The sequence below is a fragment of the Cnephaeus nilssonii genome, assembly GCF_951640355.1.
Source record: "Cnephaeus nilssonii genome assembly, chromosome: 10".
In the NCBI taxonomy this organism is placed as follows: Eukaryota; Metazoa; Chordata; class Mammalia; order Chiroptera; family Vespertilionidae; genus Cnephaeus; species Cnephaeus nilssonii.
The window spans coordinates 53,457,808-53,483,539 of record NC_137081.1 but is presented as its reverse complement, the minus strand read 5'-3'; the positions used below and the strand labels follow the sequence as shown (position 1 = coordinate 53,483,539).

The window sequence follows — 25,732 nt, the reverse complement described above, 5'->3', positions numbered from 1 at the left end:
TTGGCATATTCTGGGATAATAGAACAAATGTCAAATCAGTACAAGATGGCATATTTACAAAATTGCACCCTGTTTTGCATAACCTAACGATGCAGCAGTTCTTAAGGATTGAACATTTCAAATCTGCTAGCAGAAGACTGCCAAATCTATGACTGTTTCATACACTTGCCAAAAGCCTATCAAATTTTGAGCAAAATGCAAAATAAATCTCCTCTACAAGTTAAATCAGTCCCTTCTGTGTGTTCCAGGCTGCCCTCTCTCCTGGCAACCAGTCTCAGGACTTGGGTCTCACTTCCCTTGCCCTTGATCTTATACTCTTCTCTTATGTATTCATAAACCCATTCCCTCCCCAGTCTTACGTCCTGCCTGATTTGCCCCCGTTTGGCCTGCTCTTCCCACAGTCCTCCTTTGCTGTTATTCCTCGGTTCATGGGACCTGCTTCCCAGCCCCCCAAACACCAGCTCTGTCTGCTGTTCCTGTGTCCACTGTGCCTCACTGCCTCATCCCTGTGTGCGGCCCGGGGAGAACACCTATGCTCCTCCTCTCCATCTTCCTCAGTCTTCCTAGGTTGGCCTCAGATAACTGCCCTCTCCCTTTCCTACACCCTCACTATCTGTATGTTATGTAACTTTTTGTGCCTCAGATGCTGTGTCCGTAAAACTGAGACAAATTTGGAGCACTTACTTCAGAGAATTTGAAGGAAAATTGAACCTAACAGTTCATGTAAAGAGCTTAGAATAATGTTTGGTCATAAAAGCAAGCACTTAATAAATGAAAGAAATAAATGAAACTGGATCCCCCTGGTTGAGAAGAGTGGTGGGAAGGTGAAACCCTAACTTCTTGGCCACTTCCCTCCCCCTCCCTACATCTTTGGAAGGTACAGAATGCTTGGGACTCCACACTCACAATTTGAAAACCACTAGTCTTTTTCATACATATTAGGCACTTTGTCTTATTTAAGTTCATGCTTTACTACCTACTCTCTTTTATTTATCTCCCAAAATTTTGTGGGCATGTTTTGTTTCACCAAGACACCAGCCACCTTAAATAGGTGAACGAACGTCTACCACACGTTAGTATTTTTTATAGATTTAACTAAAATACCTATGATTAACCGTATAAGAGACTATTCGGCAAGGTGAGTCAGGACCCCACTCCTCAAAGTGTGGCCACAGTTGTTCATTGCTTATTATTGCTATTGGGGGTGAGGGGTGTCTCACTGGCTATCTGATTCCTGTGCTCAAGTCTGTCTGTGGTCTGAAACTCACTGCAGAAAAAAATGTGTACAGGTCAACACTGCCTGTTAGCTGTGTGTGTCACCCCTACATTTTGGCTGCTGACTTAGAGCTTCTGGGACCATCTCATTGGGGTTTTAAGGAGATGAACATTTTCCTTCTTCTTTGAGTTCCAGGTATCCTTTAAAAGTGCTTATGTACCAAAAGAGTCTGATGGAGTCCCTGCCTTTGTCACTGCAATGGGTTCAAGCTTTACCTCCAGGGTCCCCTCATTTCAATAACAGTTTTGTGAGACTAGGAAAGGATACCCTCTCAGGATGCAGCCTCAGAGGCACACGCCTTAGTGGATGCATCATAGACTAGCTTTCACCAGTGCGCAAGCTAAACAATTGTTCGTGGCATTCCTGGCTGTGCCACTGGAATTTGTACATGGTTTCGTCAAGTCCCTTCCCCAAATGCTAAATAGAACCTTCATTTCACAAATGTGCCTCTCTTGGTGATCTGGGTTTCTCTAAATTCTTCCCAATATGAGTCACCAATGACCTAATAATGAATCCCTTTTTCTCATTTGAGTTTTATTAAAATTTGTATTCTCTTCCAGAGGCTATAGTGCTGGCCACTGCACTGATGATTTATGAGCTGAAAACACAGACAAAGATCAGGGTCTTGTTTCTTACAGACACTTGGGGCGCTTTTATCCCGGATGTGCTGAAGGGAGTCACTGGCCAGAGTAATTGGGAGTCACTTTCAAAATCTGTCCTTCTGACGCAAGAAGTGAACAGGGCAGTGGAAGTCTCTAAGAAATTACCTTCTTTGTCTTTTTTAAAGAGGGTGGGAGGATAAATGGGGAGAGAGAGAGAGAGAATAAATATAAACCACCTGGGAAAGAAAAGTAAAAGAAGATGGGGTCCAGAGGGGCAGCTGGGGCCTTGGAGGAAAATAGAATCTTTGAATATATTCCTGCCAGAGACAAAAGCACAGGCTCATTTAAAAAACAAAGGAGGGCAGCTTTATTCTAAAGCCTGCTGTGCACCAAAAATAGGCACTTGAGATTCAGTTCTCCACACTCAGAGGAAGCAATAAACCAGGGTGGAAAGAATTATGTGAATACATTCACCTCACTTTCTCCGGCCCACCTTAACTATTGCCGCCCAAATAATTCCTCCGAGTAACACATTGGGAACCTTTAGCTCCCTGGTACTGGCAGTTTTAATGTGTCCATTGCCAGCAGTGAGTTCTGTGCCAAGAAAACCCGACTCCTGGCGGTGGAAGGATTAAACAGTCCTCGGGTGCCATCTGTGCAGTGAATCGAAGGAGTGACTCTGTGCACCCAGTGTGCGTGTGTTGCCATTGGCAGTGGGAAGTGACTTCTGTTTACATGACTACCTCATGTAGCCGAGCACCTAAGGGGAGAGATGAAGGTGGCCATGGCAGTGAGGGGTGGCCTGAGAAAGAGGGGGACCATTGTGAGAACGAGGAGCCCTTGGGAAGGTCTAAAAAAGATGAAATGGCAGATTAAAACTAATGATCCAATAAGGGGAGGGCTGGTTAAAGAGGAAACACCCTGTTGGCAGATGTTCATCTGGGGAAGTAGGCTAGGTACCATGAACCTGCTTAGATTCAGGATTTGGACTTGACTGTGTACTTACTTCTAGGTTCAAAGACTTTTTTCAATATGTAATTTTAAAAGTGAATGTTTAATTCATCATCCACCAGCTTCTAGAGTCAGGGTTGGGATCCTGGGCAGTACACCTTCAACGTTTCAGGAATTTTTAGTACATTGGGCAATCTGAGAAAGGCCTTGGGCTACTCAGCAAATATGGTGCACTACAGGAGGGGTGGTTTTCAAATGCAAGCATCCTGGTCAGGTCATTGACAAGAAAATTCCAGCTGTAAAATGAGAGAAGTGGCGAAGACAGATTTTTATAACAATGTTTCCCTTTGAAGAGTTTTAAAAATTAAATAGGGAAAAGTTTCAAGGTTTATACTTCATACTGGGTAACCAACAAATGCTACAAGGTTGAGTAGTAAAGGCTTAAATAGCTAAGAATACTGCAGAGGGGAAATGGGAGTGCAATCCAACCATGAGTCCAAGATAGTGAAGTGGGGCTTAAAGAGATCTGAGGAAGACACCATGGCATTCCAAAGGGAATGCTACTCCTATGGGAGAGCAGCACAAGTCTCCCAATAGATGGAGATAGAAAGGAGATGGCATTCTACACAGAGGGAAAAGAGGACAAAGGCCCCCAAATATTCTGAGAACAGTGAACAGTCCAGGTAAAATGGGCCATTAAAGTGTTGTGGGTAGGGGTTAATCTCATAGCTTTGTGAGGTATAAGGTAGAAGACAGCTAGGGGGAGATCAATTGGCCTATTGTTTGACAAAGGAAGATAGTCATGTGACAGCAACGATCCTATATATTATAAAAGCGTCATATGCAAATTAGACCAGATGTCCTTCTGGACGACCGAGGCAGAGGCAGCCGCCATGATGATGGGAGCCGAGCCCCTTGCACGAATTTCGTGCATCGAGCCTCTAGTATGGTTATAAAGAAGGGAATGGGTGTCTGAAGCAGCTTATTGGATGTGGAGGAGAAAGAGTGGGAAGAATTGAGTCCAAAGCATCATGTGGGACAATTAGCAGAAATGGGGCTGGCCTGATTTGTGCATCTCACTTTATAGGTTGAAAAACACACACAAGCGCACACACACACACACACACACACACACACACACACCCCTACCTCTCTTCTACCAACCTTGTTAAATAATGCTGACAATAAGAGGTAGGACTACACTGTCTATGCTTGTGTTGCAAAACTAGAAATTTTGAGTTTTATTGTGTTTTGATCAAATGGCATTAGAATCCATAGTAAAAACAGTTTATTAAAATGTACAAATAATGCTCAGAGAAATGTATCAATATGAAACCCATATCTTGAGAGTTGCAACACAAATTGTTCTCTTAAATTATTCTTGGTTTTTTGTTTTGTTTTTTTTTTTTTGTTTTTTTTTTTTACCCTTTCTTTCTTCTTAATTAACTGTCCTGGGAAGAGTTTTGAATTTCCTTTGGAGAATGTAAATATCAGATGACTTGCCTTGTCATCTGGAGTTTCAGGGTTTTTGACTAACGTGACAGAATCAGGAACATTTTGGATGAGCCACAGTGCTAGAAGGGTCCCTAGTCCTTCCAGGCGTCCTCAAACTACGGCCCGCGGGCCACATGCAGGTGTTTTTGCCGTTTTGTTTTTTTACTTCAAAATAAGATATGTGCCGTGTGCATAGGAATTTGTTCATAGTTTTTTTTTTAAACTATAGTCCAGCCCTCCAACAGTCTGAGGGACAGTGAACTGGCCCCCTGTTTAAAAAGTTTGAGGACCCCTGCTTAGGCTAACACTTCCATCTACCTCAGTGTGGCTCTGGCTTTCTGGCAACATCCACACTAGCACATGGGGCTGCCATGATCACTGACAGCCCCATATTTCAAGTGCTATAGCCCATCAGAAGAGCAACCTGCCCACTGGGTCTCCCATCAGGCAACCAGCCTGTTGGATGCTATTGAGCAATTAGAGTTCAAGGGCTTTTCAGGGTATTGCCCAACTGTACTACTCCTCATCTACATTAGTCAAATCTTGTGAGAAAAAAACTACATGTTTAATTATGAATAAGAAAATTATAGGCTTGTTCATACATCTTAATTATGATAATACCATAAAAAATTTAATATATAGCTAAAGGTTTAGAGTCTTCTGGCTGTAAAAATATATGCTGAATTTGACATGTTTTCTAAACTGAAATTTTTGTAATTAAAGTAATTATCTGGTGTTGCTTTGTATTTCCAAATGAATGCATATTGTGACCTATATAGCATACGATAAAGATTGTAATTATGCAGAATATAGTAGGGGAAGCTACTGGAGTATCTTTAAACCACCTGTGTTATTTCTTTCAACAAGAATTTTGTTGGAAATAAAAATATATATATTATAAAAATAGATACAATTTAACATGTTCTCAAACCACTTCCAAATAGGTTATGAAATGGACCTGGTTCCTCATCTCTTACCTTGTAATGGTCAAGGTTGTCTTCTGGAGTTGGGAGACCCATGTAACGTTCTGTGTACACTGAGTCTATGTTGGAGAAAAGAAAAAAAGTTAATTCATACAACAAAAACTTTTCTTCCTTTTATTTGGTTACTTTATGTGCTTTGGTATGTCTTAACTTTGCATAGGTCTATAGTGTTATCCTCAGAAATAACTCCTCCAGATCATTTTTATTTGGCTTGCTAATTCAGCCAGACACCTGCTCAGACTTCTGCTTTCCACACTCTGCCCTAGCCTATCCCCAATTAGTCCTCATGGTGAGTGCAGAGAGAGAAACCCAATCAATAATTCATTTTCAGGAAAAGCAAAGGTGAAGTGCTAAGAGGTTAGGAATCTGTACATTAACATCTGATCTTCTCAAATAATCTTAATTAGGAAGTCACTTAATGCCTCAGTTCTCTTGAATGTTTTGGTCCTGACAGTGTATGCTCTAATTTATAATATGCTATTATTACCTTTTGGAAATCTCTAATAGTGTCCAATTATTGGTTGCTTAGTTAAATCATAATTTTGGCAGGTTGAAATTCACTATAATAACATAATTCAGTTATCATTTATTTGCTGTATTACCCCATATTGGCTCAGCTACTCCATCATAATGCAAGTTAAACATTTGTTTTCTTTCCTTTTGTGCAGAGGCCTCAATTTTGATGTAGTGGTTGGGTATTGCGAAACAGATTACATTCATATCTGCCTGCTGAAATGACATAAGCTTTTTTATTTACCAATATATGGTAAAAAATGTATGCATTATTGGTTTGGCTATTTTGAGTTATTAAACATATTTTTGCTCTATTTAAAAAAATTAATCATATATAATATCTATCACATATAATATGTGTATCATGGCCTGCATATATGATTTTTATATCATATCAGTTGTATCATATTATATACATTATATGCATTATTATATATGTATATGTCCTAAAATATCAATGAGATATTTCCAATATAACTTTAAAAGTCTGAAATAATTGTTTTGAAAGATGCTCCCTTAAATGACCAGATTACAGTAAATAAAAGTATAAGAATAATGCGTTGCCATTGTGCTGTATAGGTATGGTTTGAATTTCACTGTAATTGAACAGGTATCTTAATACTGATCTCATTAATTCTTTAAATTAATATGTCACCTAAACCACAAGCTCAAGCAACATTCTTACCCTTTTTGTATGACTGGCATTGTAGATTAAAAACGACATTGATAATGAGTGTTAATTGTTCCGCATGTCTTCTTTTGACATGTCATTTCTATGGAAGTCTTAAATATTTTCCACCAAACATGGTAAGAGCAATACTTTGTCATTTTGGTTACAGTGAGTACAGACTATATGCATTTTTACATGCCCAGAGGACACTAAAATAGAAAATATAATATTTTAGAGAATACTTTATGAGATCTTTATAAAATGCTCATATCCTTTTAAAAATCTTTAAATATGAATAACAGTAATTTGATAGGGAAAAGATGTCCCTTTTAGGGCAAAATAAATTTTTCCTCAAACAGCTACAGTCTTCAATTCTTCTTGTCCTAGAACATAATAACCCTTTCTTATCAAACTTGCAAGTGAAGAAGATGTGACTTTTTGAAAATAAAATTTAAATGCATAATGAACCCTGGCTGGTGTTGCTCAGTGATTAGAGCATGGGCTCCCATGCACCGAAAGGTCATGGGTTCCATTCCAAGTCAAGGGCACTGCATGGGTTTGATCCCTGCCCCCCCACACCCCCCGGGGGGGGGGGTATACATGTGGGAGGCAACCAATCGATGTTTCTCTCTCACATCAATGTCTCTCTCTTTCTCTCCCTCTCTTCCACTGTCTCTAAAAATCAATGGAAAAAATATCCTCCTCAGGTGAGGATTAACAACAACAACAAAATGGATAATGCAGTTGTAAACTTTTAGAAATATGCCTTGAAATACCATTTATGTGTTCCTCTTATCTGATCTGTTATGTAAAATTTTTCAAATTTACATATGTAGAAGAATTTTAGAAAGTTCCTACGTGTTAGATTGGTCCATAGACATTTATGGAAGATCTCTTCTTATCATGACATGTCTGTCAACTCACCAAGTTTGTTTCTATTATTTTATTGACCACCAGAGGTCTCCAAAAACAAGCCACCCAATAGAATGGTTATTAATATCAATCAGAAAAGTGTTATATGGAAACAAATCCATGGTGTGAGGATCAAATCCTAACTATGTTCTCCAATTTTTTTTTAAACAGAAAGATAGCAATATATTTTCTTACATTGGCTTCTCTTGATTTGGAGAGGGTTTAAAAAAAGCATTTCCACAAGATTGGTACTACCATATGTTAGGACATAAAATATTTAATGAGCATATTCATTATCAATGATTCTGTACTTACACTGCAGAAAGGACTTGAGATGGGGTCAGAAGAGACACAGCAAAAAATTCACTTCCTCACTACCTCTCACTCTTCTCCCCTACCTACTGTTGCCCTGCTCACTCCTTCCCCCTTGGGCAGTGGTCGGCAAACTGCAAACTGCGGCTCTGTTGACTAATGAGTTTGCCGACCACTGCCCTTGGGAATCATAGTTTTAAATATGTATGATGCCTGATAGAATAATATTTTCTCAGTGATGAAGATTACTTAGAGACAATGGAAAAAACAAACCTCCCGGGAATTCCCTTGTCTCTACTCTCCTCTTTCCATCCAAAGCTCTACTTATATTTGATCTTTACCAGAAGAGAAAGAGACACATGTTTCTTTTATTCTGCTAATATGTGAAGCTCAACCTTCAAGTTAGAATAAAGATAAGGAAGGGTTTATTTATCTGCATAAATGTAGCATTGGGGATGTCTGGGAATTTGGAAAACAGAATTTGTTTACAAGATTTGTTGGTAAGAAATTTGGAAAACAGAATTTATTGCTAAGTAAATGTGTAGATAACACATATACCATCCAGCCTTTCACAATAGCAGAATAAGGGAGATTGTTTTATTATACGTCTCCATAAAGTATGTGTAAGATAAGTCAGTTTATTCACTGTAGAAACACTGCAACCCAAAAAGGAATGGTTTTGTCATTGGGATTTCAAGGTCAACACTTAGTATCTCTTTGTATTTGATAGCAGTTACATACCATAGAACTCCCATGCTGACACAGGCGCCACGGCTATTCCACACTTGAACACGCCACTTCCTGCTCCCAGGACCATTGAGGTTACGTACCCTCCATATGACTAAGGAATGGAAACAGTTATTTTTATGGAGGTAAAGGGATTAAGAACATATGGTAAGCGAGTTGCAGTTTCCACATTTCTCACATCTTTATATATTGTGCCTCTTTAGAGATAGAAAGCATGGTAGAGGAGGCTTAAATTGGCCTTAATTGGACAGTATCTAAAGACACATTTTCAGAGTCCTGTCCCTTTTCTTAGTAGGTGTGAGGAGGAAAACACTGAAAAGTTGCTGGGTAGTACCATTAAAAAAATTAAAATAAAAACAATAAACACTGAATCTTTACTGACTTTGACTCATGAGAAAAATCTTACTCCCTCTCTCATTCCCCTTCTCCTTCCTTCCCTCTCTCCCTCTTTCTTTCCTTCCTCACTTCCCTCCCTCATCATAATAAACAAAGGTGTAAGCTTGGCTAGTAGGAACTCATTGCTTAGAGGTCTAAGATATTTTATTCGGACCTTTTAGATTAAAATGATAGGCAGGATTTCATCTCCAAATATTTACATACAAAGATATATTCTCCTGCTCTGGGTTGTATTCACTAAGAAATGTATATAGAGTCATCAGCCAAACAACTACTCACCCAGCCCCAAATTGCAATTCGTTTGTCGTCCACAAATCCCATTTTTGAAAATTGTCTAAAATACATGGGAGAAGTCCACAAATTAGTATTACATTGTATATAGAAAACTAAGATAAATGCACAAATGAAACCCTGACATTTGTTCTCTATTTCATTCTATGAGAAACTAAGATATATTGCTGCCAGCAGTCAAATAAACACCTGAGACCAATGTCTATCATTTTTACCCTAAGAGCCAGATGAACAAGGTTCACTTTTGTTGGAGTCCATAAAAATCATGTGCGTGTGTGTGTGTGTGTGTGTGTGTAGGGGGAGGCGGGCTATAATTCACAGAAAACAAATCCTGGCAGTTTTTTTCACAGCTTTATATAAAAATTTGCAGCCCAGATGCACTTTTCTTTACATAATTGAATTTAAATCTCTCCAGATGTTTTTCAGTTTGAGAGAGGCTGGCCCTGCTGTGGAGAAATATAGGGGCCTGGAGAACAGCTGGGTAGGTCTTAGAAATGTATCTGAGCTCCCTACCTGAGAACTTAAAAACCATTCTCCAAATAAATCCCTTCTAATGATGGGTGTTGACTAGTTAGCTCAGCACTGTTAAATCAGAAAGACTTTCTCCTTGATGAATTAAGAAGTCTTTTTGCCACAAAATTGCATTCAGGATAGGAACCCAGGTAAAGAAAGAAGAAAAATGTTTTATGCTAAAAATACTCATCTTGGAATTACATAAAAAATAATTTTTACTTTTTAAAAATCTAGCCTTTGGGACACAATTTTGTAGAATTGAGGGGTGTGGGAAACCCTTGCTTTGATCTATATGTGACTTTGAGAATCTGTGTTTTCAATTGATAATGTATGTCTTAGGCCCATAGTCGGCAAACTGCAGCTCTTGAGCCATATGCGGCTCTTCGGCCCCTTGAGTGTGGCTCTTCCACAAAATACCACGGCCTGGGCGAGTCTATTTGGAAGAAGTGGTGTTAAAAGAAGCTTAAGTTTAAAAAATTTGGCTCTCAAAAGAAATTTCAATCGTTGTACTGTTGATATTTGGCTCTTTTGACTAATGAGTTTGCCAACCACTGTTTAGGCTACCCTGAGTTAAGCAATATTACTTAAGCAATACTAATAAAAATCTAATGTAGTTTTCAACTCATCATCGTCTTCTTCAGTAAACCTTTAAAACTTTGAATGCATATGTAGAAAAATGTGTACCAAGTCATGAGTGTAAACCTTGACATGTCTTTACAAAGTGAGCATATCCTTGAACAGAGATAGAGTGCTTACTATCACTCAGAAGTCTCTGGGTCATTTGCGTTCTGTAAAAATTTCACCTAAATTTGTGCCATGGTTTTGACTTTAAGGAAATTGGGTCGTGCAGAATGTACTCTCTCATGCCTAGCTTCTTCCATTCAACAGTTTGTGAGATGCATCTCTGTGATGGTGTATAGTTCTTTTTAGTTGCTGAAAAAAATACTCCATTGTGTAAACACACTACATCTCATTACTTTTTAAAACTGTAGTTGTATATTGTGGATATTCAATTCTATAATTTTAGGGCTTGCGTCGAGAGGCTCTGGAAACCGTGCCCTTTCTCCCAGGGGACCAATGCGAATACATACAAATTCATTTAAAAAATATTACAGCTTCGCTCTTGAAAAAATTTGTCCTCTCTCTAATCTAAACCTCTCCTTTTTTGGTTTTAAAGAAATAGTTAATCATTAGTGTTGGTATAAGAGACTCAGAGATACTCAATAAATTGACATCTCTTCAATTGTTCCTGTTCTTCAAGTAATGATCCTCCACCCATTTAATCACTCACGATTTTTCTACATTTCCTGATTTTTGACTTCAAAATATTATTTTAAATCACCTAATTATTATCCTTCTGTGGACATTCAAGCACTTTGTTATAGAAAGTCAAAGATTATATTTCCCGTTTACCAGTTGAGCGCAACTGAATGTAAGAACTGGATTCAAACCCTGACCGACCTAATTTAGGACCCTCCATTCATTCACCCGAAACATGGAATACCAACACCCACCTCCCAGGTTTGCTGTGGAGCTTCAATGACGATGCAGGTGAAACATTTCCCGAGTTGCATGCACATTAAGGAGTAACCAACGTTTATAATTAAGATCTCTGTTAAGTCAGATCAAGTCTATCTATACAGTCCCACAACTGGAGAGCACAAGAATGAAATGGGACGCATACTTTACAAAGCCCTTATAATTGTGAATAATGAGGGTTGTGCTCCACAATTTTCCCAAAATTAGATGAGGAGTAATCCTTATCCAGCTGGCTGTAGGAGCCACTCCTTGGACTCCATAGCCTTCACCCTCTTCCGGTTTAAATGAACACGGAACTCCTCTACTTATCCCTGCCTGAAGGGATGGTTTGCTTGCTTCACTAGATGTTTACCCAAGTGCACATTTATCCTTCAATTTGTCCACGTGTTTGATGCATTTTGAGTTTCTGTTCCTCAAAGGGGGTAGCACACATGTCAATTTCCTTTTTAGAATCACAGCCAGGGATTTAGGAAATATCTTTTTTAAACTTTATATAAATCTATAACTGTTATAGGCAGTTAGACAGACATGAGCAGAGCAAAGACGATGGGCAGGAAGCCCTGGATGCCTAGCAAGGGGCAAAACTGGGAAAAGAACCTAACTCCCCGGGTAACCTTTCCTCCCCTACCATATCGCTGGTCATGCGGTTTGGACCCCCTGATTTTTCATATCACTGGTCATGGGGTTTTCCTCCCTAAAGATAACATCTAAGCCTCAGCTGTAATTCAGTTCCAGGCCCAGAAAAGCAGCAAAATCAGACAAGTGACCCTATGGCTGCTTCAGGACCAGCGGCATGGAGTAATGACGCCCTGCCCTGGCACCTACCAAGCAGTGGAGACCATGACACTGAAAGAACACACCTGGAAAGCTGGTGATTATTCTATTGAGCCCTCCCCTGGGACCTCCCCTAAGATTTCCACCTGCAAGAGAGATATAAACATGCTCAGGCTGAAGGAGCCAGCCCATGTTCTCCCCCAGGGTGCAGGCCCACACCATTCCCTCCCCCCTTCTTCCCTCTAAGCGACCCCAGGAGACTTGCAACCAGAGGAGCAATGGGCAGCGGCAGCTCTCCCTGGGCTAACCCCCTGAACCTGTCTCCAAGGCCCCCTGTTCTCTGACTTCTCAGTGAGCCACAGCAGCCCGGCCTAGGCGCTCCTGTTACTTCTCCTATGCCCTTCCTTGTTTCACTGTCCTAAGTATATTTTTGCTGAGGCCAATAAGTTCTTGCTTGCTTTGCTGCACTTTGTCTCTTGATTGAAATCTTTCCTTTAAGAAGACGAGATCCTACATCTTGTTGCCTCACCGGTAACATATTGGCATACATTTTTTTTGGGGGGGGGGGTCTAAATATGATTATTTTCACAAAAAAATCCACCCTAAGGATGAAAGACTACAAGTTTGTGCCAGGACACTTTATATTCTTCACACTTTAGGGATTTAAAATATAAATTGGATGAGGGAGAATCAGACCTTTGAATTTATCTCCTAGTCACTCACCTGGCTGCTTCAATTTGATCTTCAACTTCAAATGTTCCCAATCTTCTGTTGATTGCATGCATGATCTTATCTCCTTGGTAACCACTTCCTCTGCCATCAAAGCTAGCTACTATAATATTTTCTGTGCTTGCAAGGTAAGTAGCCCAATTGAGTGTGAAGGTGGCATCTGCTTTTTGACTACAGGGGCCTGCATACCTGTGAGGGGGAAAATAAATTTTTAGCCTGTGTGGTTTTCCTGAACCGATTGAGGAGTGCTTGCATTTCTATTCCTTGTGGACAGGAAGTGTGCATCTTTCCTGATCGTGAGCCTGAAATCGTGCCAGCCACCAAGGTGTTCACAATAGGTCTTCTAACACTTGGCAAGATGGCTATAATGGCTGTGTGTTCCCTTCAAAGATGTCCCCATTAATTTCATCTTTGAAGATTGTTATCAAACAGACTTCATTGGCCAACATTTTCTGAGTCATATATAACTTGGAAATCAAAGAAATAAATTTCTCTGGGGAATTATGTTATGAAAAAATAACAAGGATGACAATAAATGCAGCTTTGAAAATACCTTTCCATCTCAGCTTACAAAGATTTCTTTCCTAGACTCCAAGTGTCTTTCCTAGGTTGGGACTTCCTTAGGGACTTGGACTTCTACATGATATGCATCGCATTTCCTCCATTACTCAGCACCAGGTTGCACACTAAAGCTCCCAAAATCACGTGTAATGGACCAAATTATGAATGAACACGATTCTTTATAACTTCAAAGGATAAGCAGACTATCTGAAATCGGGTAGGTTGTTTGGCGTTCTATTTATTAAAAAGTTTAACTCCCTTGAATCTTCGATCTTTATAAGCTACAGCTTACCCAACACACAGCTGTATGGGAAAAATCTCTCCAAGCCCTCTCATTTCCCCTTGTTAATCAAAAGAGGCTCCCCATCACTTCCTCATTGCTTTTAATGTAAACATCTGGAAATTTAAAATACCTCTTTCCTTCAGCTTTTATGTTTTGTTTACACAGAACTGTAAATACAATGGAACAGGGCTGTATCTGATGCTAAGATGTGTACCCTTCCTTCTTTTGCTGGTAACCACAGAAATGTGGTGTTCCTGAGCTTGAGCTTCAGTTTTCTCTTCTGCATAATGGGCCCAACAGAACTCACCACATGGGTTTGCTGAGTGAACAAAATAAGGCAAGTACCTGGCACACATAAGGCACCCAACCCATTTGTTGTTTTGTTTTGTTTTGAATAAAGGAAATGAGTCAAGCTAGAACAGGAAGACTGGCATTGTGGTGGCATTACGGGTAAAGTCAGAGCAATTTTAGAAAGATTTCAGTTAAATGTATTCCTAATAATTATCAAAGGTATTTGACAAAGCTGCCATATTTAAAATTCACATGAGTTCACAGCTACTGCTCAAAGACTTGTGATTTCAGAACTTTCTTTAAGATTTGAAGAAGTTTGGATTATAATGACTACTTACTTATATCACATATGTTCTCTTCACCAAAAAGAGGAATGGAAAATACCAGGCAGTGATATTTCAGGAACTAAAGAAAAACCTGATGTCCTATTAAAACAAAGACAATCATGGGAAATGTTGTGGCCAAGTTTTCGGGTAAGGAAACTGTAAAAGCTGTTAATACCATCTTTCTCATTAAAATGTCCACAATGGCCGAAACCGGTTTGGCTCAGTGGATAGAGCGTCAGCCTGCGGATTGAAAGGTCCCAGGTTCGATTCCGGTCAAGGGCATGTACCTTGGTTGCGGGCACATCCCCAGTAGGGGGTGTGCAAGAGGCAGCTGATCGATGTTTCTCTATCATCGATGTTTCTAACTCTCTATCCCTCTCTCTTCCTCTCTGTGAAAATTCAATAAAATATATATTTAAAAAAAAAATAAAATAAATAAAATAAAATGTCCACAATGAAAAGATAAAAATGGGGACTTGAGAATTCCTTTGGAATTCTCTTGGAGTTCAGGGAAACAAATAAAAACAAACTTCATATGCTATTATGATGAAAGAAGAGTGTCTCCCTTCTCCATTAGAAAGAAGGTAGAAAGTACATGCTTGGGTTTGTGATTGCAAAATAGGAGGAAATAATAAAATTGCTGCACAGTGATCCAGGAAGAGAGAAAGGATGTGTTTTGCTTTATTTTTTTTCAGTAAGCTACACTGAGCAAAAAAAAAAGTATAATGGTTAACTTCTGAATTTTTAGTTTCCTCCTCTTGAATACATACTTACACGTCTATTAGTAGAGGATATTTCTTGGATTTATCAAAATGAGGAGGCAAGATCATCTGATACCAAAATTCTAAACAAACAGAAAGATTAATTAGTGAATTAAGAACAATGATTAGCACATGATTTTGGTTCCTTATCTGTTAGTAATAAGTCATATCTAGAGTTTAACAATGTGTTAAGTTAGAATAGGAAAAAAAAGTGAACTACTTGCATTCAGCATGTTTTTAAGAAATAAAATCATTCTCTTTCAGGTTAAAATACTAGTTCAGATTAAAACAATAAAATTATTTCTAATGTATCTATTAAATACATCAGCGCCTTGTAAGATAAAAGTGCATTTTAGAATTGCCAGTGCTTTGTTTTTATGGTTCTGTTCTTTGGCATTTGATCTACTTATCTAGTTTGTTTATGACTTATGTTCTAAGTTTGCCTGCAAAATGTTTTCCTCTTCTTAAATTTCCTTGAAGAAGGTTAGGGTTTTTAGTTGGCCCCAATTCTATTGTAAAGTTCTGATCTAATAACATTTGTGTAATTCTTATTGCCATCCCAGGCCGCGAAGCCAGTTCCCATTCTCAGCTGTATGCTTCACAGCATGAGATCAGGTTTACAGAGAGCCGACGGTTATGTGCTTTCTGTATGATCTCTCCCAGATCTGTTTAATTCTCCGTGCTTGATTTAACATCAGTTCAATAAAAATTGTCCCTAAATAATAAATTGGTTTCCTTTGCTCCCAAATTCAGGTTGATGAGCTAGACTAATAAATCAAAAAGAGAAAAAAATGAGTTGTTCCATATTTTAGCGAGATTGCCTTCAGCTTCAGTAGATTGGACTAACCTGTAGGGGAAAATTTCCCTGTCTGGAGCTGCTTCTTTCTTAGATTTCTCTTTTTGTTTTTTGTGACAATTATTTTAATTGATGAAAAAAGAAAGATTTAGGAGTCAACTCATTATTTAGACTTCTCTTCCATTTGTATTTTGCTGATTATTTTATGCCTTGTGGTTAAATGTGCTTATAAGAGCGAACATTTCAGTGTTTATTACATTTTGACCCATGAGTTAGTTGATCATAATGTTGTTGTTTTATAATTCAATAGTCTCCTTTTATTTTCTTTTTTCTTTTTTTTAAATAGTAGTACATAAGTCTCTTTTTCCCCCCACTGTCCTCCACTCCCCCCCTTCCCCCCTCCCCGTGCCTCCACTACCCCCCCCCCCCGGACTTGTCCTCGTCACCCTGCCCCCAGTGTCTTGTGTCTGCTGGTTGTGCTTATATGCATGCATACAAGTCCTTCGGTTGATCTCTCGATCATAATTGTTTTTAATGAATGTGCCAAACCCACCATTGGATCTCTCTTTTGTTTGAATTAGCACTGGTTGATTGGAAGTGTTTTAGTTCCACCTTTTGAAGATGTGCAGTCTATTCTTTGGGGAGTGGGGGTTCCTTCTAATCCGAGTCCTACCTCCGTTTGCTCCCTCCTCCCAGACTCTGCCTAGGCCTTTCTTTCCTGGAGCTTGAAAGGTATAATCACACCCCAACTGGAGCCTCCCGCTCTGGCAACACCATCCTTCACTCTCTATCAGGTTATCCATCCAGTCCTGTGGTTTCCCTGACCCGAAAACCTTCTGGAGCTCCCCGCCGTTTACCAACTGAAATAGAACTTCACATTTCGGTATTCAGTGCCTTCTGCACCTGGAAGTCCAGCTAGTTCTCCCAAACCCTAAGCCCTTGCCAGTTAAGCCTGGTACAGGGGGGGCAGCTCTGGCAATGCTTGGACACTTATTAGCAACTCCGAATCCTGGGCCCACCCTAACGGGAATGTGCATATTATCAGGGTTCAAGGTGACTCATTTGCACATTCAGTCTGAAGAGCACTGCTCTAGGCTGTTCTTCAGAGGTGCCCTACACTTTCCAGGGTTCTTCCTGCCATTTAAAATTAGATGAAGTGAGTCTTTTCTATTACTGTCCTATATTAAAAAAATAAATCGAATACTGTCAACAATAATAAAATGAAGTTAAAAAAATCTAAAATAAATCCTGATGGATTTCTCCCTCCCTTATGAATTGTCAGCCCTTTGAAAAAACAAGCAAGCAAACAAAAATGAACAAATTACAAGATTTCCTACTTGTTGTTCTTAGTGGCCCCTGAACATAATCCATGATCAAGCAACCAGGCCAAGGACTAGGCTAACTTTTTCTTGAGGCTAGAGGGTTAGGAAAAATTCAGAATTTCTCTCCTGAGACAGATGTTTCAACATTTTATAGCCAACCTTAATTTTTTTATAGAACCAGTTTAGATATTTTTTGTCTCTTTGGGTTAAGGGGAAGTACATTAGGGTATCATTAAGTTAAACACACAATTAAGACTTATTAGGAGAAAAGAGTTACTACTGAGATGAATGATGCTGTATCTTAAGACAAAAGAACGTAAAACTAGTAGTTCTTGTGACAACATTTCATGGGGAGATAACCTTCAATTCCATTTATATACACTCTGAAATGCATATTTTCTGATCAAGTTATTGTATTTATTTGTATTTTTACTTAACTTACTCATCCCATGCAAAGGAATGAAGCCCAGTGTTTTTCTTGGCATCTTGATGTTCTTCAGTGTTTCATACAAAGCTGTATTGTTTTCCAGGAGTCTCAGTTCTAAACAAATAGATACCGGAAATTCATTACAATGTGAAGCATTTGCATCGTGCAAAGCAATAAAGCACAAGTGGACAATTCACTGATGGGACTATGCATGCATCAGGTTATAAACCTTGTGTTCAGTGTAACTGTTAAGACACTCTAAAGCCAAAGAAAATCCCACTACACTAAGTACCCAAGTCTTATTTTCATACACTTTTCTAAAAAGCAAAAGAATGATGAAATAAAAGAGAATACCTTTATCATTGCTGCTGCTATGCAGAGTATAGCGGGGGAGTTGAGGGCCTGTTAACATAATCAGGGAAAAATATATCTTAATACATTTTAGCATTGTATTCTTTTTTTTCTAAATACATCATATTTTTCAAAAATGGCATTTATTACCATTTAACTTTGATAGAATTTTGATACCATTTAACTTTGATAAAATAAATATCATAGTGGATAAGGGGCTTAATAAGTGTTAGCTGTTCATCCTTCCTTAAAATAAATGCAACTTGATCGTGAGCGTGAGAAATATTACCAGAAAGGCACAGGGCTCAGGGGAAAGAAGCAGGAAATGAACCTCTGGCCCTGTTGGTGCCTTGGGCACGTTATCATTTATGTGCCCAATTTCCTCATTTGTGCACTAAGCCATTGGCCCCCAGGAGAGCTGCTAGGCTTCCCTGCTCTAAATCCACAATCCTGGAAGACCACACAAGCCCTCAGGTCCTCCTAGGGGAGGGCGGATTTCCCTCCCGCTGCCCCCATAGGAGTCCTGAGCCTCGCGGCACATCTGCACAGTGCCTGACTTGGATAAGCAGTTCCTTCCTGGCATGCAAAAGTGTTTTTCTCACCCTCCCATATCTTCACTATTTATCCCAACTGTGAGAGTTGCAGAGTGGAAGGTAATGTATAGAAAAGCTATTTTTGTAAGCTATTTAATTTTCTGCATTTGGATAATATTAATTTTTACCTTGATCAGGACCACAGTGAAGGCATTATACAGACCTGGGTTTGAATCTTGGCTTACCTGCGGTGTGACTTAGGACAACATATCGATGCTTCAATTTCCTCATATAAAATGAGGATGATATTATCTACATTATAGAGTTTTCTTAAGGATCAAACTTGATCACGAATCTAAAACTTTTAGCACAGTGCGTAATATAAAACACACCCCCAAGAAATGGCAACTGAAAACAGCCATAGTAAAGAGCCATAAAGAAAACTATGATAATAAAGAAACTAAGCTAGTAGAGAAAGATTCGGATAACTGGTTTGAAGACCTATTTTGGTTAGGAACAGTTTTCAGAATATCCAGATTCTGTCATTTTGAGATGTAATTTAGCACAGTGTTAAAGGGAGGGAGCGGGAGGCAGGAGCCTGTGTTTGAATCCTTTGCGCCTTTATTAGCTGCGTGATCTGTGGAAGTCACATTGCCTCTCCTTGTCCAGGTTTCTTCATTTATAATAAAGAAAATAATAATAACAATAGCAATAGAAGATAGAGCAGCGAGCAAGTGGGGTAATGGGCACCATCCACATACATGTTCTCTTTTAAAAGGGCAAGTGCAAAAAATAATAAACCATTCCCAGTATCCTATATAATAAAACCCTAATATGCAAATAGACCGAACGGCAAAACGACCAGTCTCTATGATGCATACTGACCAGCAGGGGGCAGATGCTCAACACAGGAGCTGTCCCCTGGTGGTCAGTGTGCTCCCACAGTGGGAGCGCTGCTCAGCCAGAAGCTGGGCTCCTGCAGCCGCAGTGGCGGGAGCCTCTCCCACCTCTGCTGCAGGCAGGTGGTAAGGAGCGAGGGGTCCTGGACTGAGAGAGCCCCGGGACTGCGAGAGGGATGTCTGACTGCCAGCTGGATTGGGCCTAAGTCAGCAGGTGGATATCCCCCAGGGGTCCCAGACTGCAAGAGGGTGCAGGCCGGGCTGAGGAACCCACCGCCCCCCACTCCAGTGCACAAATCTTGTGTACCGGGCCTCTAGTGTGTATATATAAGGATGAAATGCTCTGTTATACAAGAGCTCTGGCGTGTGACTGTTTTCAGTATAAAACAAGCCTCTTGGTTAGAAGGGGAAGGAAAGGTGATTAACTCACCACTTAGATGTGAGTGAAGAGGACTTATATGACTTCAAGAACTCCTCAGATTCAAAAAGAGAGAACTGAGCAGGGCAGAAAGAATGTTTCCTAAACTGGACACAGAAAGAGAGACTTCAGGGATGGAGATGCTGAGCCAGGAGGTAGTAAGAAGGTTGTCCAGAGAGAGGAGGGCCATCAGCTAGGGAGGGGTGAGTGGGGGGGCAGCTCACAAGCGGAGGGATGGAGCTACTTCAGATGGACATTGTGGGTACCCACTGCTGCTAATCTACCTCCCAGCGGCCAGGTCACACTTACCTGAACATCTCAGCTGATAGTACTTCGCCCCTTTACTAAATGATGCCGAATAGTACTGACACCTTTCTGGATCCAGCTCACAACTCAGACATGTCACGTTTTCGTAGTTATTAAGTTGGATTCTGTAAAACCAATGGCGGAAGTTAAGTGTTTGATTAAAGGATAAATGAAAGAAAAGAACTGAATAATGCCCTATTCCAAGAAATCAGAATGCCAAAGCAATCCTCGGAAACTTTTAAAAACCAAAACGATGCATTGATTCATAATAACCTCAAACCTCCCCGTGTTTGGAAATATCACAAGACATCTAATAAAGTCATTCTCTTTTGTTGACATGCAGATTGATTTATAAAGAAATAAAAGCATTTGCGAATAACTTCAGTTTAGTATATTAATTAGGATAAGCCTCTCCCTCCCCCCCAAAAAAAGAATCAAGAGTGTTCACCAGCTTAAAAGACTCAGGTCAATTTGATAGAATTCTTACTTATAAAGATTTCTTCCTCCTGGCATTCCTTTATATTCATTACTGATGTAGTATCTGGGAAGGAAATAAATGAAGTGTTTATTAATTATGTTTTTAAGAAAAGTCAAGTACACTGCATTTAACTCAACACCAAGCATTAGTGCTCATACATTAGTACTTGCCCTTCTTTTACAATTTTTCCCTGCCCCTGGCCCCCAGCAGCCATTTTTTCGCCGTCATCTCTAAACAGGAGATTCTTTATATTTAACGGACTAAAATATCTGAATGCAAGGATTGCTCCCCTAACTAAAGTGGCAAGGAAAATCTCAAAGGAAGTATTTTGTAAGAAAAATGTAGCTGGACAATGAACCTGAAGGTGAGACCCCATTTATCCATAGTGTTTCCCATGTTTTCTGATTTATAACCCACTCCGAGATGGCAGCAGCCCCATCTTCCTGAGAGCCGCAGAGCCACTTCTGAAGAGAACCCTCGAAAACTGCTTTGGGCAGTGGCCACCTTCTTCCGTGGGGAGGCCAAAAAAGAATTACAAATGTGCCCGAGATTCTCATGAAAATGAACACTCCCTTTCCCACCAATGCGTGGTAGCTGACAACCTCTGCAAAGCTTTCCATTTTCCAGAGTAAGGCTGAGACATGGGCAGATAAAATAGCCGCTCCAAGCCTACCAAAAAGTCAGTGCCAGTTGAAATTTAATGAAACGCCCCTGAGTACTAGTTCAGTGTTCCAAGATGGTTAAGAAAAAGAGGCTACAGCTCTTCTAATGTAAAGCAGGTAAGAGCAAGAGGTAGAGCTGCTTGGTGGCAGAGCATCAAATCTGCTAAGCATATGTGAAAATCATTAAGGCTTCCGTATGTTAAAAAGAAAAAAAAAAATCTGAACTCATTCCAAACAGACTACTCTATTTGTACGAGATTTTTTTCCCTATTTCTGGGCAAAGAGGGTGTGATTACGACGAGTATGTTTACCTCCTAGAATACTCACAGGTAATCGTTGGTAAGGGCTTCTATCTTGATGACTTCCCAGGCTCCTTTTGTAATAAATGTGCACTTCTGATGGGAATTAAAAAAAAAAAAAAAAAGAGGTTGATTAGACTCTCTCTAATCAAGGTTAAGGGAAGAATTAAATCTTTCTATCAGGAATTCAGATAATCTCAGGTCTTTTTCTTGGGTCTCCCACCCCATCCACCTTACTTCGGATGCCACCGAGAAATTGGAGTTAGTCTGATTATTTGTACACATTCATCGATTTTTACCAAATGCCTTCCACTTCAAGTCAGTTTCAAAAAAAAAAAAAAAAAAAGATCAACCTGAAATGAATTGTGGAAGAATACTTACTTCATTATCTATTTGGGAAAGGCAAATGTGTTTGTAGCCCTCACTATTGCTCATGATCTTGTAGAAGCTATTCCCATCAGCGGTAAAATGAGGTTCTGCAGGCTTAAACTAGAAAATAATAGAAAACAAAAAGCATGTTAAAGCACATTCATCTCATCTCAGTCCCAGCTTTAGTTTTAGAAATGACAACACCTATGCTTGAAACCCAGGCTTCATTTACTTGCCAAATGAAACCAATTTTGTCTTGAAAGAAAATTCTCCTTCTAGAAAATTCAGACAAAAAGATCTAAGTCCTAGAGAATTCTTTTGTGAGGAGGAAATGAGTGAATGCGCATAAGGAAGCTTACATAGGATGCTCAATGCATAGCAAGTGGTTACTGTTATTCTTGGACATCTCTCTTTGGAGGATAACGCTGACTTCTGGCTATAGGTGTGCAAAAATTAGCATTAGCCTTTCGGTTTCAAGAAGTAAACTTCCTCAGTGTCACAAATGTGTTTTCTTGAAACAGACTAATATTATTTATGACTGCCTTTTACACAGATTTCCTTTGGAAAGTCAGACTTAGAAAGTCTTTAACTATTTCTGTACTAGATAGCATAAGAAATGTGTCGTATATTTCAGTACAGAAACATCCATATAATTATCATTTTATTATAAGCTTCTTCATTTTGCTGAATACAATCAACAGTTTACAAAAAAGTAGTTGTATGGAAATATAGAACAAAATTTCCATTTTTTTTACAGTTCAATAAAGATAGTTCGCAGAACATAATGTTGTTTAAGCAGAAGAGTATCTACCCCAGCCTGAAAGGAGTATGTCGCTTCACAACTTCAATTTCCTAACTACATTTGAGAGCAGGTAGGAGATGGCCTTTTAAAATTGTTGGTTCACTGCACCCTTGATGTTTCCTTTCTCATCAGCTCCCATTTTGGGAATGAAGAAAAATGCTCCCAGGTTCTCTTTAGTGATTCAAAGCGAATTCGTTTATGGAGCAAGCTGAGGCGTGCAGTACACTGTTCTCATTACAGAGCTCTGAAACACATTCCCCTCTCTAGACCTGTGTTCACAGCCTTATCTTTTTAATACATTTCCCTGTTTCCCCTGGATGGAGTTGTGCCTAGAAGAAATGTGTGAAAAGTGGCATCTGTCTGGTTAAATACAGAGAGGAAAAAACATATTTTTTTCCAGAGAGTCGTGAGGAAGTGTAGCATGTCTCTTGCCATGGAGGAAACCACTTTTCATGTTGGCAAACCTCTCTCCTCTGCCCAATCAATGCCTGAAGAGAAGGGACGTGTGAATGCTATCAGAGCTCCCAGCCCAGCTGGAAGGGGCCGTGCTCCTGAACCGGGGGGCCTCACATCCAGACCCAACGAGACGTGAAAGCTTGGCACGCTTTGTGTCACTTTGTTTCTCTCTTAAAGAGGGCTTAACAGAAACGGTCATCAAAACTAGGTGAGATTCAGTCTCCATCTTTCACATGAGGTGCCACGAGGGCTGGAGTTCCTTCATCCGCTTGCTTCATTCCATGGCTTACAGCAACGTGGTTGGTGATTCTGCCCAAGGCCTACGAATCGCGATGGGAGTTAGAAGCCTGAGAAGTCTCTGAGGGTCACTGTGCTTTCTTGGGGAAAGCTCTGCATCTGGGGCCTATCCAAACGTCAGTCCACACGAGTATGATGTGCTCCAGAGAGAGCTGCATGGGGGTGTGACGTGCATGCCACTGAATTTCTGCCGGATGTACAATGGTCACATCTCCTTCCACACTCGTGCAGGCCCTGGATGCAAACCATGTTTTCTGCCTCTGAAACATGCGGTCAATGAGCACATTCAGCATCTTAGCTGCCTTTCAGCAGTGATTGCTTTTAACACACCGGGAGCCACCATTTGCCTAGACCAGTGGTCGGCAAACTCATTAGTCAACAGAGCCAAATATCAACAGTACAACGATTGAAATTTCTTTTGAGAGCCAATTTTTTTAAACTTAAACTTCTTCTAATGCCACTTCTTCAAAATAGACTCACCCAGGCCGTGGTATTTTGTGGAAGAGCCACACTCAAGGGGCCAAAGAGCCGCATGTGGCTCGAGAGCCGCAGTTTGCCGACCACGGGCCTAGAGTATGTGTCTTGTTTTGTCTGCTCATCATTATTGCTTCCCTGCCTTTTGGCTAAGATCAAGCGTATGCTCTTCATTGATTTTCCATTTGGCCCCTTACTTTTTTCAACTGAATAGAGTATGTTATCCTTTTCTATAAAAAGATGTCTCTGCAGGGAGCATGTAAATATTTGGTAAACACATATCTTTATTATTAGCAAGTAATCTAGGGCCCTTGTTTGGTATATCTGCATATGAAATAGCTCTGAGTATCTGAGCCATACAACAGAAAAACCCATAACTCTTAAACACTTACTCTTCCAACCCAGCCAGTAGTACTCGTTTCAATATGTTGCCGTGACTAGGAGGGAAAAAGACAAAGACAGAGTTTTAAAAATAAGTGAGATAGGAATTCAATTCTTTAGTCCTAATTTGTGGTAATATAAATAAAATTGCATTTATAATAAAATAATTAAAACATTCTCCATTCATATATTTGTATTTGTGTTAGTATTTCTTATATATTATATAATTATGTAACTTACCTCTCTTACCTAGAGCTCTGTCCTGGGTCCAAACCTACCTGCTGTCCTGAAGCTCTACTGGCATTTCAATTCAACATGCACAGAACTGGGGATATCCTCATTATCTTTCCTCCATCCCGACCAGCTTGTTCTTACTCCTTCATTCTTCTCCTAGTTCAAGCATGTCAAACTCAAAGGCTAACACGGGTCAAATAAAAGGGGCATGCGGCCCGCGAGACTCGAGTTTGACATGCTTGTCCTAGTTAGTGGCTGATTCACCCAAGCCATAGATGTGGGAATCACTCTAGATTCCTACTCTTCTGAGGTGACAGTGACTCCCTCAGGCCCTGCCATCTAGTTCTTTGACTTCACTTGTCCTTGTCCACCGCTACTGCTCTAGTTTATGGCCTCAGGTTTTCCTTGGTACATTGCCCTGATCTCTTGGTTGGAGACCCTGCTGTTCTCTCCTTCCAGGGAGCTCTCCACCTCTTCAACCCCAGCCTACCTCATTTGGCAACAGATAGCTCTATCTCACCATCATCCTTTCCTATTTAAAATAGCTCTCATGTCTTTAAGATATGTCCAAAGTCCCCAGAATGGCACCTGGGCCTTATTCTGGATCTCTAACTTCAGTTCTCTCCATTGTCCTTCTCTCCCAACCCTAGGCTTATGTACCCCCCAACCTTGCATGCTCCAACCTATTCACACTGCACAGCCTCTGCTCTTAGGGCCTTTATGCCTTTATCTGCCCAGCATATGGCAACTTATTCCAGAGGGATCCAGGTCTCTCCCACTTCATATCCCATCCCTCTGGGTCTGCTCTCAGTCAAGTTGATCATATTCCTTTGCTCTACATTCCTTGAGCCTTGCTTATGCCCTTCTAGGGCATAATACTCTGATACTGTATGGTTTAGTTGGCAGGAAGCAAAAAACATAGGTTTTACACTTTACATTCAGGTTGTTGTGTGACCTTAACCAGCTCCCTAACCTTACAGTGTATAGCTACTGTGAGTGTTCAAGAAATGGTAACTATTACTATTGATTTTTCTAATATTAATGGTATTCCTTACTAGAACATAAACATTTGGGGGAAAAGCATACTGTCCAATTATTATTTTTTCTTTTTAAAAAATATCCAGTGCTTAGCACAGAGCTGGGAAAATAATAAATATAGAGTGTTTGTTGCATAAAGAAATGAATGAATGAATCAAGATACTGGGTGCCTAAAGTTTCTGGGTGAGACTCTGTCCTTCGCTCAATCAGGATGGGAACAGAAAGGGATCGTGTGTGTAGGGCCCATTACCAGAAAAACAGTTTGT

At 40.0% G+C, this 25,732-nt stretch overlaps 1 protein-coding gene across 1 annotated transcript in view; it reads right to left on the bottom strand.

Annotated features, from left to right (window-relative positions):
• Window positions 1–25,732, bottom strand: part of DPP4 (dipeptidyl peptidase 4) — an 84,000-nt gene that overhangs the window by 7,719 nt on the left and 50,549 nt on the right. Inside the window, exons 12-23 of the mRNA XM_079782407.1 lie at window positions 24,206–24,250; window positions 21,797–21,904; window positions 21,444–21,511; window positions 20,464–20,517; window positions 19,980–20,101; window positions 17,824–17,871; window positions 17,485–17,583; window positions 14,938–15,007; window positions 12,697–12,891; window positions 9,136–9,190; window positions 8,455–8,554; window positions 5,301–5,365 (exon numbers count right to left, since the gene is read on the bottom strand). Of these exons, the coding sequence (XP_079638533.1) occupies window positions 5,301–5,365; window positions 8,455–8,554; window positions 9,136–9,190; window positions 12,697–12,891; window positions 14,938–15,007; window positions 17,485–17,583; window positions 17,824–17,871; window positions 19,980–20,101; window positions 20,464–20,517; window positions 21,444–21,511; window positions 21,797–21,904; window positions 24,206–24,250 (1,029 nt within the window). The remainder of the gene's footprint in view (window positions 1–5,300; window positions 5,366–8,454; window positions 8,555–9,135; window positions 9,191–12,696; window positions 12,892–14,937; window positions 15,008–17,484; window positions 17,584–17,823; window positions 17,872–19,979; window positions 20,102–20,463; window positions 20,518–21,443; window positions 21,512–21,796; window positions 21,905–24,205; window positions 24,251–25,732) is intronic.